Source organism: Epinephelus lanceolatus, chromosome 16, assembly GCF_041903045.1.
Source record: "Epinephelus lanceolatus isolate andai-2023 chromosome 16, ASM4190304v1, whole genome shotgun sequence".
Taxonomy (NCBI): Eukaryota; Metazoa; Chordata; class Actinopteri; order Perciformes; family Serranidae; genus Epinephelus; species Epinephelus lanceolatus.
The window spans coordinates 29,661,351-29,680,175 of NC_135749.1; the positions used below are offsets into that span (position 1 = coordinate 29,661,351).

At 40.6% G+C, this 18,825-nt stretch overlaps 1 protein-coding gene across 2 annotated transcripts; it reads left to right on the plus strand.

Annotated features, from left to right (window-relative positions):
- Positions 1-645: 645 nt before the first annotated feature.
- Positions 646-18,780, plus strand: ak2 (adenylate kinase 2). Of its 2 annotated transcripts, XM_033637492.2 has the most exons (7): positions 646-844; positions 3,845-3,970; positions 5,442-5,552; positions 9,466-9,560; positions 11,112-11,184; positions 13,541-13,760; positions 18,367-18,780. In XM_033637492.2, exons 1-7 carry the CDS (start codon positions 746-748, stop codon positions 18,372-18,374), a joined length of 732 nt encoding a protein of 243 aa, XP_033493383.1. In that variant the 5' UTR covers positions 646-745; the 3' UTR covers positions 18,375-18,780. The 2 variants fall into 2 exon arrangements, with proteins under 2 accessions (XP_033493383.1, XP_078031971.1); XM_078175845.1 differs by lacking the exon at positions 18,367-18,780 and having other exon boundaries at positions 13,541-17,709.
- Positions 18,781-18,825: the final 45 nt, after the last annotated feature.

Sequence of the window (18,825 nt, forward strand, 5' to 3'; positions counted from 1 at the left end):
ACTGAACTCTTTTCCAGCACTGCATAACACACACACACACACAAAATAAAAACATGTGAGCTATTTTACAAAAGTGGTTGAACATTGGTTTATCTAATGCATCTACAAAAATCCAATAGAAATGTGTTGAAAATGTGCAGTGAAAGAATGAGAAACTGCTTTTATGATGTGCACAAGTGATCTAGTCAGTGGCAGTTAAACAAATAGTTTTGATCTGAGAAATGCGCCAAAGTCACTGAGAAAAAATGGAATATTATATAGATTATAAAAAGACAAAACAAAGTTATTCATAAGTACAAAAATATATTAATATACAGAAAAAAACTAACAATAAATAATAATACAATGAATTATTAATTGGGATAGACAGGAAAACCAAAAAGCAACACCGAAAAAATTCAAGAACACCATGATCAATAATAAAATCACTAATTTATGATTAAAAAATAGTGTACATTTCTTCACATATTCAACATTACGGAGTGAAAGCTTTTTCGGATGTTGCACAATGAGTCGTCACACACATTTCAACCAATCAACAAACAAAATTAGCGCAGATCCCTGACAGAACAGTCTAGCGGCCAATCAAAATGCTGTATTTTCCAGTGGGGGCGGGGTTTAGCTGTTGAAGCAGAGAGGAGGCGGAAAGGTTTTCCTTTCCTGCCTCAACTTGGCTGAAGTGTCATCAGGACCAGACAGACAGACTTTAATAAAGTTTCTGCCCTGGTGCTCTCCTGGTCCAGACATGGCACCTAGCACGCAGCTGAAGGAGGCGATAGCCGATGTGCAGGAGGGGATCCGTGCCATCCTGCTCGGACCACCCGGAGCCGGGAAGGGGACTCAGGTAGGAGACGCTAACTGAGCTAGCAGTTAGCCGTTAGCTTAATAGCGTTCAACGCATGGTCAGCTGTAGTTAGTACAAGCTAATGCTAATGCTAACCTACCTGGCTTTACCTGGCTCCGTCTGTGACTACAACACTCAGGAAAACACAGCTGGAGAGTCCGTTAAGAGGGGTTGTTATTATTCTTAAATGCGTTCGTCAGTTTCATAATGAAGTTAACTACTATTACAACCTCATTAGTGTCCGGGACAGTTAGAAATATGTCTGTAAGCACACAATTTTTGTCATGTTTGATGATGAAATTAGCTACTTTAAAACCCTGGTGTCAGAAGTTAGCATCTGTCACCTGTTGTGTTTTGTTAGTATGCCTCTTACACAGAGCAAAGGGTTCGTTGCAGGGCTCCTTCTGAAGATTATTCTTTCTTATCAATGAATAACTTGATTTAGTCAGTTTATAAGAAGTTTGCCATGCTCATCACAGTTAAACAAAGACTAATATGATATTTTCTATTTGGCGAAAGAGCAAAAACCCCGCTGTTGTTCACTTTATTGGGATATGAAACAGAGAAAAGAGTGTAAATCCACACTGTCCAAATGCTGCAGTGAGCAAATGTCTGCTTATTTTATTATTAGATTGGATTCAACTTAATGGTCATTGCACGGAGCACTAAGACAAAGATATGTAGTGTAGGAGTAGAACAGAGAGAGGAACAGAAGTTCAAAAAGCAGCAAAGTGCAAAGTAATACACAGAAACTTCATAGAAATATAGGAAACGGTAGATATAAATATGCTAAAATGTCTACCAGTATGACCATGAGCAGAAGTTACCAAAATAAAAATTGCAGGTATAAGTATAGACTCTAGTGCAATAATAATTATAACAAAAGTTATCTTCATTTATATATCACTTCTCAAAAACAAATTTACAAAGTGCTTCAAAGACTCAAAAGTAGAAAGCACATGGTGCAATAACAATTTGGAATAAATGATCAATCAATGTAGCCAAGAAATAGAGACAAAGATAAAGACAACGAATAGAAAGGATTAAACAAAGGAATGAAAGCATAAAACACAAAGAAAAACCCCTCTTAAAAGCTATTTTATTGAAATTGGTTTTTAAAAGAGGACACTGATGTAGCTTGTCTGTTTCCCAATGGAAGTTTTTTTCACAATTGTGTAGCCCTTATGACAAATGCCCTACTACCCTCTGTCTCAAGCCTGGCACTGGAGACCAAGATCTGGTGTAAGGGGTGAGAAGGTTGATGATGTAAGAAGGGGCAAGAATTGTTGCTTGTTTTAAAAGTGAACATTTTAATATTAATTCTGGACACCATGAGTAATCAGTGCAGTGAGGTGAGAATAGGGAATATTTGAGTTCTTGTAAGAACCCTAGCTGTGGTATTTTGGACAAGTTGGAGGCAGTTGATTGATTTTTGTGTCAGACCTTGAGATAATGAGTTACAGTAATCTAAATACCTGAAGACAAAAGCATTGGTGTTACTGTGGACTGAACTGTGTTTTATCGATTCAGTCAATTTAATCAACGAACACAAAGTAGGCAACAATTTTAACAGTCTTTGTTCAATTCTTCACCTCAGTTATCAAGTGAAAATGCTTTTCACCAGTTCTCTATCATTGTAAATTGAATATCTCTTGTGTTGTAGACTGTTGGTGCAACCTAACAACGCAATTTTTGGCCCCTGGAAAATTCTGATGGGCATTTTCGCTATTTACCACATTTAATCACCTAAATTATTGAGCAAAAATAATGAACAGATTATTGATAATGAAAGTAAACATTAATTGCATTCCTGTTTATTGTAAGAAACTCTTCCTCTGCTGCTGTCAGTCAGCTAGGTGAAGAATCTGACTATGATTTAGATGTATAGTTGTACTGGTGTGTAGTTTCACAGCAATATGAATGTAAAAATACATAAATACAAAAGAAAGTGGGGTGAAAGTTAACCAGAATCTGTTCTGCTCAGACCAGTGCTTCAGGAACACCTAGATCAGCTGGTTCTCTAACTAAAGGCTAAATGGGAATGTTCCATTATGTGTTTAATGTTGGTATATACAGTATGTTATGTAATTTTCCAAACATATTGACAAATGTTAACATGCATTTTTATTAGACTAATGTTCTATCCAAAAAAAAATCACCAAAATATCTACTAAAGACAGTCACAGTACAAGCAGCACAGCGGCGATAATTATAGAGTAAGTCCCTCTTTAAAACATATGGTTGTCTTTTGCCTGTTAGAATATAGTTTCATGGTTACATAATTCAGGTTGATGATTTGTTTTGTAACTTTGTAGGAGACAGAAACCTGAAGTGTTGCCACAAAAAAAAGTCACAGTGACCTCCTTGAGTTCTGTCGTGTGACATCGCCACATGGTGAAATCCTCTCAGAGCAGTCACATGTGTGTTGAAGTGCACATCCACACGTGTCCTGGCATTACCTCTGTGTGTTCAGACTCCTGTTTCTTTTACACATGTTGTGATCTGGCTTGAGTCATCTGTTCTTAGTGAAGTGCTCTTAGGATTTATTTGATGTGTGGATTCTTATATTGACAGCTGAAACTACATCAGCCAGTGTGGCAGGTGGACAATAAAGTTAATTTCCAGCCCTGGACAGTCAGTCATGTAATGTGAACAAAGGAACAAAGCTTTGACCTAATTAGTAGAGAGAAGATGTTCCTCATATCTAACTGACTTATCAGTTGAGTAATATATAAGATAACTTTGAATTTTCTGGAGAGGTTGCTTGGCCTACACAACTATAAATCCCTGCTTCTGAAAACTTTTTGGTCTCATAGCCAAATTTACTGCAAACTGCTTCCATGTTTCTAACAGCCAACAATGCAGGTGGTTGGCTCTCTGACAGATCAGTGGGTAGAACAAAGTTAGGATCCACAGCCAAACTCTTTCTTCGTCTGTCTGGTCAGTGGTGATCATTTAAAACTTTAATAATTCATTAATCTGTCTCTTTTCTCCCTGCAGGCCCCTCGGCTAGCAGAGCAGTACTGTGTTTGCCACCTGGCCACTGGAGACATGTTGAGGGCCATGGTGGCTTCAGGCTCGGAGCTCGGCAAGAGGCTCAAGGAGACCATGGATGCTGGCAAACTGGTAACGTTTCTGCTCGTCTGCTTCTCATGACCTCTGTGTGTATTTTTCTGTCTCTGCCCCTGCAGCACTCTCTGAGGTTCCATGTTGACATTAGAGACACATGACTACATGTCTCCTGTTTTATTTGTCTTCAGTGACATTTACAGCTAAAATGCCTTAAACACAACCATGCAGTGCAACAAGTGTCAGACAGCATACCAGGTTTTTCCCAAGGATTTTCCATTCCTTTAAGTTGGAGCTCAGCCATATACGGAGTAATACTCTCAACAGTGACAAGTAATTGAGATGTCTTCTAATGGAGGCAAAAACACATGTTAAATGACTGAATTAATTAAGCATGTACCTTATTTATGAACTGTTACTCTTTTTTATTTATGACTCTGTCTGTTCTTAAATTCTCTTGTAACTTAACATATAAATCTGCCTTTTGGTGCTTCCAGAATCTCCACCCTTTATGTCCATACTGTATTGTATTACAGTATGGTGAGGTGAGGTGAAGGTGATAGGAGCTATTAGGTATGACACATGTGCAATGCAACTAGAGAATTAGAAATTAGCATTAGAAAGCTTTTATTGTCATTTTAGTGCAAAAATATTCCGACCCAAGGCAGGCTGCGGACTACTTCGGCATGTGTGGCTAGATTACGCTGCGTGTGTTGTATCCTAATGATATGACATGATATGACCTTGTGACTTACCCCCTTTTTAACCCCCTCAAACCCAGTCAGGAAGCAAACGTGTCAGACTGCATCATCTTCTCTAAAAGTTTCTGCCCATCCAGACTAAAACACAACCTCAAACAACAAATTAAAATAGGGTCAGACTTGACGTTGACACGATTTTCAAAGAACACCGTTTTAGGGGTTCCAAAATGGCAGAGAAGTGTGGATGCTAGGTGTTAGCATAGCAATAGTTATGTGTTTTAAAATGAAAGCATATTAGTGTGGATGTAGCCTGAGCGTACATGCATTTGATTTTAAGAACTCTCATTCCTACTTAATGTTTTGACGAAATTTTGACATCTCTTCTGATATGAGAATAATTATGTGTTGCCTTTTGGCACCTTTCATAACATTTCTAATCTCATTGTGTGTGGTGTTGTGTATTTGTGTGTACATCAAGAACTCTGTGTGTGTGTGTGTGTGTGTGTGTGTGTGTCTTTATGCAACTGTTGCATAACTCTCTGTTGCCTCCTCCGTGTCTCAGCATGAGACTGATTTCCTCACAGCTGCTTGTCGCTATGTTTGCTGATGTTTTTGAGCATCCGCTGCATGAAAGAATCTGTTTTCTGTTCTCTATACAAAATGTCTCCTATTTAATCACTGTGAAGAAATCACATGTCTCTGAAACAGTTGAACACTGTCAGCATGTTGTTTTCTGGCTCTTGTGCAGAGCTGTTGCTGTGCAGGATACGGCAGATTACAGTGTGAATAGCTGGATGAGGGAATGATTACGTTTTATTCAATGACAGGTCAGTGATGAGATGGTTGTGGAGCTCATTGAGAAGAACTTGGACACGCCAGCCTGCAGGAACGGCTTCCTGTTGGACGGATTCCCTCGCACAGTCAAGCAAGCTGAGATGGTGAGGATTTAATTTGACGCGGTCACTTTCTGCTGTTATTAAATGAGTTTAAGGAGAGTTTGGCCTTTTGGAAAATAGGTAATTCTTCCCAGACAAACAAACAGGACATCACTGTGTCCAGAGGGAAATAGATCCAGTATATAACTCCATGTAAAACCACAAGTTGTTGTTTTTGGTTTGTGTACAGATTAAACAAACAAGATGCAACATGTTATCATCATGAGTTTTAGAGATTCTGTTAGGTGTCTTTCGGACAGAGCGAGGCTAGCCATTCCATCCTGTTTGTAGTCTTTGTGCTAAGCTTAGTTAATTCCTGGCTCTAGCTCGGTACTCAATCCACATGGGAGTGGTATCGATCGTCTCATCTTACTCTCTACAAGAAAGTAAATAATTCCATTTCTTAAACTGTCAAGCTAATCCTTTAAGGCTGTGCAGTGATTACTTTACTGTCACTGTTCACAATAACAGCCCAGCTTAGGGAAAAGCTACTCGGATGTATCACATTGTATGTTCTTCCTGTTACATCAAACAAGAAAGCTGCATTGTTTACTTCAAGGTTCTGTATGCGACATTCAGAACAATAATATAGCAGCAAACCACTATTTGCTATGTAAAGCTATAGTGGAGTAATGGCGTCCTGTGCAGAGAATAAAGTCACGCTCCCTCTGTATGTGTTGTCATCTGAGCTTCTCTGTGGTTTGCTCTGGTAAGGTGGTACGGCTGAGAGTGCATGCTAGTGCATGTTTGTATCAGAGTCCTACATGGGTCTGTTTTCAAGTTCACCTCCCAAACTGGAAACTGCGATATGCAATGCAGCAGATGCCCCACCTACCACACATATAACAAGTTAGTTCTGCAACCCAGCGTGCCAACACAAGAACCATGGCCTGACACAAAACTGCAAATCCTGTAATAACTATGAGCTGCTCAAATAGTGTGTTTAAAGTGGTCATTTTGGGACATTTTATACATGCGAAGCTAAGATAATGTATTTTAAATCTAAATGAATTCAGGAAATACAATTTAATTGACTACTCTTTGGATTGAGCAGCACATCTCCACAGTTAAATTGCCTGTTACTAACACATCAGATTGAGACGACTCTCGTATTCCAGCTAATGCAGAAGACAGAGCTGACACACACAGTCAACAGTCAGAGGATTAAAAACATTAAAATATGAAATTAAATTTGTTAATGTTTTTTTTTTTTTTTTTTTAGAAATGTATATTCATCTTCTAACACCTGTGATGTGACCCACATTTTCTTGTTTAAAGGGAAATTTCGGTTTATTTCACCAGAGTCCGTTTGGAAGCAGACTGAGACCCACCAGGATTCGATTGACAGGTTAGGTGTGAAAGCACCCTCAATATTATTTTCAGGTTTGGTCCTGGGTTAAAGGTAAATTTCGGTTTATTTCAACCCGTCTCCTATCGTCCTAAATTTGGTTCAAGTGACTAGTGACATACAGATAATAGTTAGCATGTTAGCCATTAGCCTAGATGCAGCCGAAGTGTCAGACCTGTTAAAACTTAATTGAACGGGCATCCCTTCAAGTGCAAAGTTAGTCCACTAAACAAGCTTTTTTTCCACAAAGACCGCCTCATATCGTTAGGATAAATGTCAGAGAACATATAGAAAACGACATGTAAACGTGTTGTCTTACCTTACCGGTGTGGTGCCATGTTTGTTTATCCCTCTAGCTCTGCTTTCCAAAGCGCAGCCGAAATATATCTCGCCAGCTCTAGATAAAGCCCAGCTGGATACTACTCCAGGTGGAGGTGTCTCGTCCTCGGTCACATCCAGACCTTGAAAATAAGGCTGCAACCGGTCCCATTCCTTGCAACAGAGGCATTCCTCTTCTGTGGGCACTGGGGCACAGCATTCACAGGTACACCACCAATCTCCAGAGCTATGCAGCCTTGCAGCAGCCATTCCTCCCCTCTCGTCCTCTAACGTTACCTGTTGCGCCTCGCTCTCTCCTCCTCTTCAGGCTACTGTCCGGTTCTGCCTTCCAGCTGTTGCTGCATGTTCAGGCACGCTATGAGATCGCTGCTTGTTCTCGCGATATTTCGTCCGCGCTTTGGAGAGCAGAGCTACATTGTAAACAAACATGGCACCACACCGGTAAGGTAAGACAACACGTTTACATGTCGTTTTCTATATGTTCTCTGACATTTATCCTAACGATATGAGGCGGTCTTTGTGGAAAAACAGCTTGTTTAGTGGACTAACTTTGCACTTGAAGGGATGCCCGTTCTCTTACGTTTTAACAGGTCTGATGCTTCGGCTGTATCTAGGCTAATGGCTAACATGCTAACTATTATCTGTATGTCACTAGTCACTTGAACCAAATTTAGGACGATAGGAGACGGGTTGAAATAAACCGAAATTTACCTTTAACCCAGGACCATACCTGAAAATAATATTGAGGGTGCTTTCACACCTAACCTGTCAATCGAATCCTGGTGGGTCTCAGTCTGCTTCCAAACGGACTCTGGTGCAGTTTGTTTGTGGTGTGAAATAAAATAAACCAATCACAGGATTTTATGATAGCAGATATGATTTTAGCATGACTTACCAATAATAAATCCATCTGCTGATGGTGAAATTTCTCCACGATCTCATAATTGATCCTTATAAAGGCCACATATATGCCATAACTTATTTATACTAATATATACATGTAGCCATGGTTACACATATGCACGTCAGTGATGATATTTTCCCTGATTAAAAAGCCATTAAAGTCCATTAAAAATTGTGTGACAGTGATCCCACAGTACACGCAAGACGTCTTCTTTTCATCTTGTCTCTATGTTAGTCGTAAAGTTTAACATGCGATTGATTTGCAGTCTAACATTAGCCCACTAATAATGCTTACTATCAGTTATTTCTCTGTGAGCTCTGTGACACCAAAGAACAGAAATATGAACATTTCAGAAGCTGTCGGTAAGTAGAATTCGATTTCCCCTCGTTGGTCCTGATGATGCAAGATGACAAATGCCAGAACTGTCCAGTCGAGTTCACTCGTGTTTACTTCTCTTGATTCGTTTGCAAAAAGTCAGTGTGAGCAGGAACTGAACCAAAACTAAAATGCAACATTGTATCATTGTTTTCCGCTTGGTGCGGACCAAATGAACCAAACTACAGGTGTGAAAGCACCCTAAGGTAAAATACCACCTGGGGATCAACTTTTTTGTGGGTCACCTGCCAGGTGCCCAGCCTGACACTTGCTAACTCATTGTTGCCGCTGACATCAGGATGGTGTAATCTTGGAATCATAGTGCCCACCCTCCAGTTTCCTTCCTGGCTAACACTGTTAGCTCTGTCAGCACGGTTGTGATTGTTTAGGGCTGTTTATGGATTTAGCAGTGCTACCTGCAAGCAGCTAGCTTAGCCACCACCATGTTGAGACCCGTGTGCAGACAACTCCTATGTTGTCTTTCATTGAAGTATTTATGATCAAAAAAATCAATAAAAAGCATGGACTGCAGATTCAAATGAGCCATATAGCAAACTCTGGCTCAACACTTATGTTGTGCATGGCCCCTGTTAAACCTAACTAAAAACATTATTTCCAAAAATGTGCATCTAAATAACAATGTTTTGTTTCACTGTAACAAAGCTTCTGCAAGCTCCTGCAAATTAACACCAAAAAAATTAAAATACACTAGAGCACAAGGAGGCCCTATACTAAAGTATGATCTTATAATATGTTGCAAATTAAGGCTCCATTTTCCCTTTAAGTAAGAAGGAAAGTGTGATGTTACTGATGAAAGCTTATATTTTTATTTAGTCTGAGTCATTATATCAGAAAAAAATTAGAGGACAAGAAAGGATGAGTGTTTTTATACTGAACATTAGATATCAGTCGTGTCTTTTGTTTGATCCCTCTGTGTTTGTCTCTTGCAGCTGGACGACTTGTTGGACAAGAGGCACGAGCAGCTGGACTCTGTGATCGAGTTCGCTGTTGATGACTCTCTGTTGGTCCGCAGGATCTGTGGCAGGTAGGAGAGAGAATTAATTATTCAAGACCAGAGAAAAGGATCCAATCTGTTTTATTTCCCAGCCACAACAGAGGTTTTTAAGTTCTCAGGATGGTGCTTTTTCCTTTTTGCTTCGACGCTCCTCATTCTGTCTGCATGTTAAATCCACCTGGGCAGGTAGATTGATTCATGTGAGCAGAAGAGTCTGGGAAAGTGAGATAATGCTGGAGAGAAGTGGAGTGGCAAAGCATGCGATTAACAAAGAAGGTGGCCTTAGGGGGTTTGAGAGCGTCCTGCAGCTGGAAGGTCACAGGTTGAATCCTTGAAAGTGGACAAATCTGTCCCTGATGATTTGGACTGAGTGTTACAGCTGCTCAGAAATACTGCTTTTTATGAGCCTCCAAAGTGACACCAATGAAGCTGCAGTTCATTCGTGACATATTCATTTTTTCATTTTATTCATTAGGAATATAAAACAATAAACTCATAATCCATGAGTCCTAGCATTGTGTTTAGGTTAAATACATTAATTCATTAAAATCTGAAACATCAGCTGGCCTTTCCTCTTTGTCTCGGTTCTGCCACTAGTGAAAAAAAAGCCACAACCAACAGTAACCACTGCACAGCCCGCAGGTAGTCCCTACATCAGTAAGCTTACAGCACTACTGATAAATGCCACTGTGCCAGTTCCTGTTCTGACCTGACACAGATTCATTTACGTAAGCTCTACAGGTTAAGGCCTGCAGAGAAAGTTTTATAACGATTCAATTAAACTGTCTTGTTGTTTCCTGGTGAGCTTCCAGCTCTTCTGCCTCCACTGTGCAAAAAATGATTATTTACATAACTGTTTTGAAACAGTTTAATTTAACATGCTGCGCTCTGATTTGAAGCTGACCCACACATTGCACAGACAGACGTGCTCTTGGAGACCTTCACATGTTGGCGCTTTCAGAAATTGTGTGTTCTGAAATCTTTTGTTAGGGGAGTGTCTCTGGGACGCCAGAGATCACGGTCTAGCCTCCTGGAGGTGTCGTGGGACTAACTAGACGAAACACCGGTGAAAGGAGGTTCCCACCCGATGACCCCAAAGACATGTTAGTTATCACTGCTCACGGGTCTATATAGTTAAGCCTTGCCATAATAGCTTATCGTAGGGCTTAGGAGGATTATTCACTGAGTGCTGATCCCTTTTTTTTTTGTTTTTTATTAGAGCACAAACTTCTTGTGTTTATTTGAATGTTAGTGTTTGTTATTACAGCACAGAGTTTGTCCTCCTTTCCTCACAATAACCACTCGATGTTATACATGCGCCACATTGAATAAAAGAAACAGTTTGCAAAGAGCCATCTTTCTGTTGACGGGGGTCCTTTTGTGAGGAGGAGGAGGCTGGCTGCTGCCTTTTCAAGTCCAAGTAGGACAAGGGCAGCATGTGGGATGTGAAAAGGACAGTTAAGTAGTTAGTGAGTCACTGTGGCTGTCTAACCCTCATCTGTCTGTCTCACTCTGATTTCTTTTCCGTCCTTGTCCTTTCCTCCTCCTCCTCATCTCACCGTCTCCCCTCCATTTCCCCAGACTAATTCATCAGCCAAGTGGCCGCTCCTACCACGAGGAGTTCAACCCCCCCAAAGAGCCCATGAAGGATGACGTAAGTAGTTTCACTATCAACCCACTTAGAAACCACTTTTGGCTAAACTGCCACCTACCTAAACTCACTGCCAAGCTAGAAATCTGTGACAATCAGTCAGCTTCAGACTGAAGTGCTTTGACGCAAACTGAATGTATAAAATGTTCGGGACTTGCTAATTAAATTCATGGAGATGTTTCTGGTCAAAAGCCATCATCATTAAATACATCTTATTAAATCTGGATACCTCACAAAGAAGCAGATGTACATTAAGAGACTCAGAGTTAGTGAAGGCGTCTTTTTAATATTTTGGTGTGTTCTCTCCTCGAGAAGATTTCTGTTTGGTGGTGGCGTCCAGCGGAGAGAGACAGTTTGGCCTTGAAGTGGGAGGTTGATTGATTTATTGATGGGACTAAAAGTTTTTACAAGGTGACAATGAATGAGGGTTTCCAGCAGTTTTTCAAATGCCAATGCCAGAAGAAATGTTACACTTTTATCAAATTAAACACAGCAAAGATCAAATATTAAAGTTGTTGTTTAGATGGCTGTCGACAGTCTCAATTTATTACTGGGTGTGTCCATGGCGCTGATGTCATTTATTGGGTACTTAAAAAGTAACAATTCTAAATTATCTACCAGATGACCTGCCAGAAAGGGGAAGTAGTACCTTTTTAGTGACCGAGTTTGTCGCCGTCATTGTGACCACCACCATTTACCAACAATAATATCCCTGTGGACATCATGTGCCAGTTTGGTAGATATTGCCCAACCCCAGTAGCTAACATAGGAATGGTGTTGGATCTGTTTCAGGATAGAGTTCTGTGCTGGTCGCTGCACCACCATTAAAATGGGACCCTTAGGGGCCGTGACCATCTACCTCAACCAAAAACACCAGGGCCTGTATTCACAAAGAATCCTAAGACTAAAAATAGCTCTTAGTGATGTCATTCTAAGAAAAATGAGACGGAATATCCACGGAAGTAAAAATGTTGGCGCAAGGTAGAGTAGCAGCTCTGAATGAAGGCAAGGCTGAAGCATGTAGGGAGAGAGGACAGACCTGCTGCTCTGTGTGAGTTCATTAGAGGAATAATACTAATATTTATACAGTGAATACGTTTCTCCTCCATTGTTGTTGTTGTTCAGCATTTGTATATGTAAGATGTGACAGTTGTTATTTGTCCCGCCCCTCCACTGTAATTGGACTGCTGGGTAAAAAGTGATAGTGAGAAGTATAGTGTCTTACTCAAAATTTAACATTTTTTACTTTCAGTTCTTGGCACTCAGAAAAAATGTCAAGTGTGCAGCGCTCAGCACCTCGAGATGCTGCGGGCCTTTGTTACATATCGTGAATATGTAGGGGTCCCCATTACAAAGAATTAAAGAAATACACTGGCCTCATGAAACACTGTTAAGCGGACATGGCCCCTTAATGTAAAGGATGAACTGACCCGAATTTTTTCAACTCAGATATTTAAACTCAGGGTATCTGCTGATGGAGCACAGATCAGATACCAGTGCCCTCTTTTTCCCAAAAGTAAAACTCTGTGCAACTACTTTGAATCATATATTAAAGTGAACAAATATTGTAATGGTCACAGAATATTGATATCTTGGCCATACGGATCAGATTTATATGCGGGATTTACATGGCAAGGTTTGTTGCCAATTAGAGATGATGATAGAGACACCATTACCTGTATCTGCACCTGTTCAGTGAACTTAATTACCTCCCTAAAACTGTAAATGTATCTGTATTTGGAATGGGTAGTGTTGCAAGGGGAAATGGTGGAACCTAACTCGAAGTTGTTATTATGAGCAAGAAGTTGCTATATTTATTATTAATTATAAAAGTATTTACAGAACAATTTCAGGATCGAGCTTCAGATAATTTTTGCTACCCTGTTGTGGATTTTCCTTCATCACTAGTACGGATCTGGACTCATTTTACTAAGATGATACTCGTACCGTAAAAAGTACATTATTTGTACGGAATACTTGTTTCATCTGAATCTTTGGCTCCACCCAAGTGCAGATCACTCTTAGTGTCTCTTTCACTCTTAGTGTACATGTGTGGGTCATTTTCAAACAAAACACCATGCAGCGACACACAATCCCTCTGACGTAGGAAGAAGGCTGTGATTTCCAAAAGCTCCTGTTTTGTTGTCGAACACAAAGACGACTTTCAGTTGAGCACAAAGTGAGCGAGGCAAAGTGAGAGGGATTCAGTGACACTTATTAGGTTGCTGCATGAAACCAGAAGAGCACTGACCTGATTGTAGACATGAGTTAAGACTGAGATGGTAAAACCTGTACAACAATGCTTTGTCTGTTTTCTTTTTTGTCCCTCTCATCTGTTTTCTCTCTTGTCTGCACACAGCTGACAGGCGAGCCACTCATCCGCCGCAGCGACGACAATGAGAAGACGTTGAAGTCCCGTCTGGAAGCCTACCATCGGCAGACTGTCCCTCTGGTGAACTACTACAAAGCCAAGGGCCTGCACACGGCTGTCAACGCTGCCCTGAGCCCAAACGTCGTCTTTGCCTCCATCGTAGCTGCCTTCTCTGCTGCCACGGAAATCCCCGCCCGTGCTGTCGCCTGTAAAGACCAAGTGTTCTTCATTTAAAAACCTCTTTCCATCCTTCCCATATCCTCTCCGATGCGCTCTTTCCCCTTCAGTGGTGGTGATTATACAAGAGTTGATCAAATGTCACAGTGGCAACAAAATGTAACTTCGCAACATGTAACCGTGGAAGATGGAGACTCGATATATCGTCAGTTGAAGAAAATCAGAGTGTTTCACCAGTGTGATCCCTGTTGTAGAAACAGAAAGGATTTAAAGATGTATTTTTGCTACTCTTCATCACAAAGCCTGAAAGAGAACACCTGATCAATACCCACGAAACAAACTGCCGCTTAGCACTACGCTGCTGCTTCTGCCTTTCATGCAGTGTAGAAATAAGAGTTAATGTTTTGACATTTAGCAGAGCAGAATGCCATGCACGTTTCTAGAGATGCTTTTCACCAGAAGCTGTTTGGAAATATTGACATTTGTTGCATATTGTTTGCCTTCGCTGGACAGGTTCGCTCTTGTTTAATCGATGACTTTGCCCTTTTCTCTTCCTTAGTCTCTGATTCTCCTGCACGTACTGTAGATCTCCTGTTTTTTTCCTATCAGCTGCATTGCCTCCTCTTTTAATCGCTTAAAGGTGAAAACACATCACAGGCATCAGACACACATGGTCCAACCTGCTAGTCATTTTCAGTGGCCTGTAACATTCCTTACCTGGTTTTAATTTTTTTCACTGAGAGACAACCAGAGTGATTGGTTTTTATTAGGTGTCGTTAAACTGAAAGAACAGTTTTTAGGACCAAGATTAAAAGGCGTGACAAAGGCAGGGTATCGCTTTTATTGCTGCCATCTCCAGAGCTGCTCTCCTCTGCGAACAGTCAGTTCAATGTCTGCCCGGTTAGCACAAGCTTACACAACAGCAGCACCAAAACGGCACGATTCTGGCTTGTACTTCATGAATAACAATTAGGTAACGTTAGCCTCGTGATGCTAACAGTTAACTAGCCCCGTCACTGTGTGTGCAGCCAGGCGGACTCTTACAACTGTCCGTTGCTCGGAGCTTACACTCAGCAGCAGCAGCTACAATCCATACAGTTTGTAGTGTGGTGAAGTGTAATGCAGTGTATTTGATGGAGTCTGCAAAGCCTGCCTATTTGCTACTAAAACATCAGAGAGTATGGCTATACTACACACCAGTCCAGTCATATTATGGGTATAAAATGAAGTACTCTGTTGGTATCGGTATCACTTTTAAGTAATACTTCACCCACAAAATGACCATTTGTAAATCAGACAGTCATGTCATGTGACCTTGAATTCATGTTATCGCGCTATATAAGTGCAGTCCATTTACTGTTTACCATTTTCTTACTTGTACTGCTCTCCCTCTTTTGGACATTTGGAATTTGACTGGTTGACAATTAACTCAGCATTTGATTGATTTAATCAGTATGCACGTCACTATAAAATAGACTTTAATTTTGTTGCGGGGGGCTACAGCCTATCCCAGCTGACATTGTCACCAGACTATCACAGGGCTGACACATAGAGACAGACAACCATTCACACTCACATTCACACCTACGGACAATTTAGAGTCACCAATTAACCTGCATGTCTTTGGACTGTGGGAGGAAGCCGGAGTACTCGGAGAAAACCTATTCTGACACGGGAAGAACACGCAAAGTCCACACATAGGGGCCCGCACTGGCTGGCGTGTTCTAACCTGGATCCTCTTGCTGTGAGGCAACAGTGCTAACCACTTTACCACCGTGCCACCCTGTATTAATAATATATTATTGTGTAACAGTTACTCAGGCCTTGAATTGGTGAAAAATACATTTTTCTGTCATGCCTCCACGGTGAACGAAGAATCCAAAACTGAGAAAATTCTTAATGAATTGAATTAAAAGGGTTCAGAATTAACATCTGTTAACATAGTCTCACACAATTCATGCAGTATAATCCAAGTCTCATTTATCCGGTTGTATGCTCGGTACTCACCAAACACATATATTTTCTCTAATACATTGTTATTTAAAACATCTCAGTACAAACAGTCTCGTGAATTGCTGAGCAGCATGCGTTGGCCGCCTGTATGTTTGAACACTGCTTAAGCAAAGCTCATACGTTAATTGTCGGCAGAAGTGTTTTTTATTCTTGTCTTTTGGCAAAAATGCATGTTTGGGAAGCACCGAGCACATGGCTGCATAAATGAGACTTGGATTATGCTTCACAAGTTGTGTGAGAGTTTGGAAATGGGTGTTTTAATATAGTTTTGCTGTCGTTAAATGTGGACCTGCTTTACTTCAGTTCATGAAGAATGTTTGCCTCTTATTTTTGGATTCTTCGTTCGCACGATTCACATTCAACGTAACACAGTCAGTAACTGATACACAAATGCTCATTTTGGGAGTGATGCATTCTTATAGAATATGGGTTTTGAGAGCAGTATTGAATTCTGTAATTGAGTCCAGTCTACAGATGTGAGGGACAAGCATAGCAGAACAGAAAGCCCTGGCACCCAATGTGCTGAGGTTGATAGTAAACTGCTAGTAGACCTGCTGATGAAGACCCCAGGGAGCAGGAGGTAGTGTCAGATTGTGGCTGACACCCCCTCCCCGGTAGCTGCATCCTTCCTGTTGACCTAAATGGTGTGTGACGTTTGCTCAGCAACATCACAAGTTTTGGTTGCAACACGCTGCTGTCATTTTCCTCTTAGTGATGTGTGCAACTTTCAGTCTGTCTGGAATTTATATGAGCAAACTATTTCTGAGAAGCTAAATTTCTCGGTTGTTTTGAAATGTAGAACACTTATTGAAGTACAAGCACTTTTTTTAGATTAAAGAGGACCTGTTATGCAAATTTTTACTTCATACTTGTATTTAAGGTTTCTACTTGAACATGTTTATGTGCTTTAATGGCCAAAAAACATTTAATTTTCCTCAGACTGTCTGTGCTGGAACACCTGTGTTCACCCTCTGTCTGAGATGCTCCGTTGTAGTGCCTGTCTCTTTAAGCCCCCATCCCAAAAAGCTAAGTCTGCTCTAATTGGTCAGCGTTTCTGGGACTTGTGTATCTCGGTGTCTTTGCACAGTCATTGCAGCTGGAGAATGACTGTGTAGAAGTATAGCCACACTTTCTCTTGTGAAAAATCACCAATAAAAGCCTCTTCTCACATCGGGACATGTTTCAGCAGGAATATGATCCAAAATTGGGAAGAGATTAGCTACAGAGTTTACATGTTTCCTTGATGTTACATGTGACTACATGTAGTATAGGCTCGCAGTAGCATGCCTGGAGCAGATGACCTCATAAAGAAATCCATCACACTTCAATGTCATACTGTAACCACAGTAGAAAAACGGTTGGAAACAGGGTATTCAGAATGGTCTAAAGCCTGAGGTTTCACAGGTTTAAGTTTTACATACATTTACCTCATTATTTAGAACTTTGGCCATGTTTAATATGAACATTCTTCATTGTAACATCATGTATGACACACAGAATACGGAAAAGCATAATAGGTTCCCTTTAAGTTCCCTGTACTTAATGTGAAGTGTGTGTTCTAACATTGAGAAATGTGATTTGTTTTTTTTAATTGTTTTTTTTTTTTTTTTTTTTTTTTACATCAGTTCAGAGGCCAGTTGGATAAACATACTTTCATTTTTTTCCATCAAGGACATTGAAAGTTAAAAATGGAAGTTTTGTGTGCTGACGTCACAGTTTTTGTGAAGTGAACTGCATCAAAGAGAAGAGCTGAAGGACGTTGGTCTCTCAAACCTTCAGGATGAAGTCCTTCTCGGAAATGTTTTGAATTTGGGCTTTTGTTTGTGCTGCTCCCAGAGGTCTCTTTTTACCCTCTTTTTTGTTCAGTAGGTGTGTACTCAGAGTACTTCCTTACTATGTTTAGTTCCAGATATTCTTGATACTTGCACCATGGGAGTTGTGTTAAAAAAAAAATCCGGAATTTTGAACAGGAGTAATGTGGTTTTTTTTTTTGTTTTTTTTTCCCCCATCCTGTATATCGGCTTCTGAGCACTCCTGTGACATCTGGCTTCGCCCTTGAATCCTCACTTCCTCCTTGACCTATTAGCTTCCTCCTCAGCTCTGCAGACTTGGTGTTTGTGTTCAGTGGAAACATCTTGCATGCAGACTGTGTCACCTGCACTTTCCCTTGAATACTGATGTGTGTATTCTCTCAGGGGTTACTGTGATGAAAAACAATAGCAGATGTTCAGCAGGCCCTAGCAGGCAGACTTCTGTCTCTTATTCAGCTTCAGACAATTTCATGCTAAATTTCCCTGAATATTCTATCCTGTGCTCAGTGATGCCTTACTTCCTTTTTATTTGTCACTTTTTTGAAAGCTGTGAATGTATAGATTTAAAATTGAAGCCTGACAGCTGTTTGTTTTGTTCAGCCCTAAATGAATGTGACTTTTAAATGTGCACTTTAAAGTGAATGCTGGTGCCCTAATTACTCTCAGAGATGGACAGGGCTAATTTTTTTCGTCCATTGCTTTTGACAGGTTCAGCATTTAAATGACCAAAAAAATGTTATTAGTCATGGCTTCTTTCGTTTTCTCTGTAATTCACCCAAAACTTTCTTCCCCTCTCTCTCCTCTCTCTTCCAGCTGGTTGAATGCTGAGCTGCTACATTCCCACCGAGGCGACGGATTGGATTTGGCAAAAGATCTCGGGTGGGTGGACAGGCGAGGGAGGGGGGATCAGAAAATAGAGGGAATGCTTAGACTTTTTATAAGTTAACGCTAATGTTGCGGTGCAGTGGGGCTCGTAGTTGTCATATTCCTCATGTTTACCCTTCTAATAAATATGCTTTCCTACAATCTGCACATTTTGTGCACATTGTGTTCCATTTTTTCGCTGTACTCTCCCACTGCGCAAACTACATGTTTAAGAAAGCAGTTGTAGATAAATGTTAGAGCCTGTTTACACTTGTTATCAACATTTGTCTGAAAGTGGACAGCTCTCTCTGTTTGTTTACAAGTGACAATAAAAGGCGTCTCCACATGTGTCTCAAGGCACCACTTCTGACTGGATCTCACTTTGTGTTAATTAACTTGTGAATCATT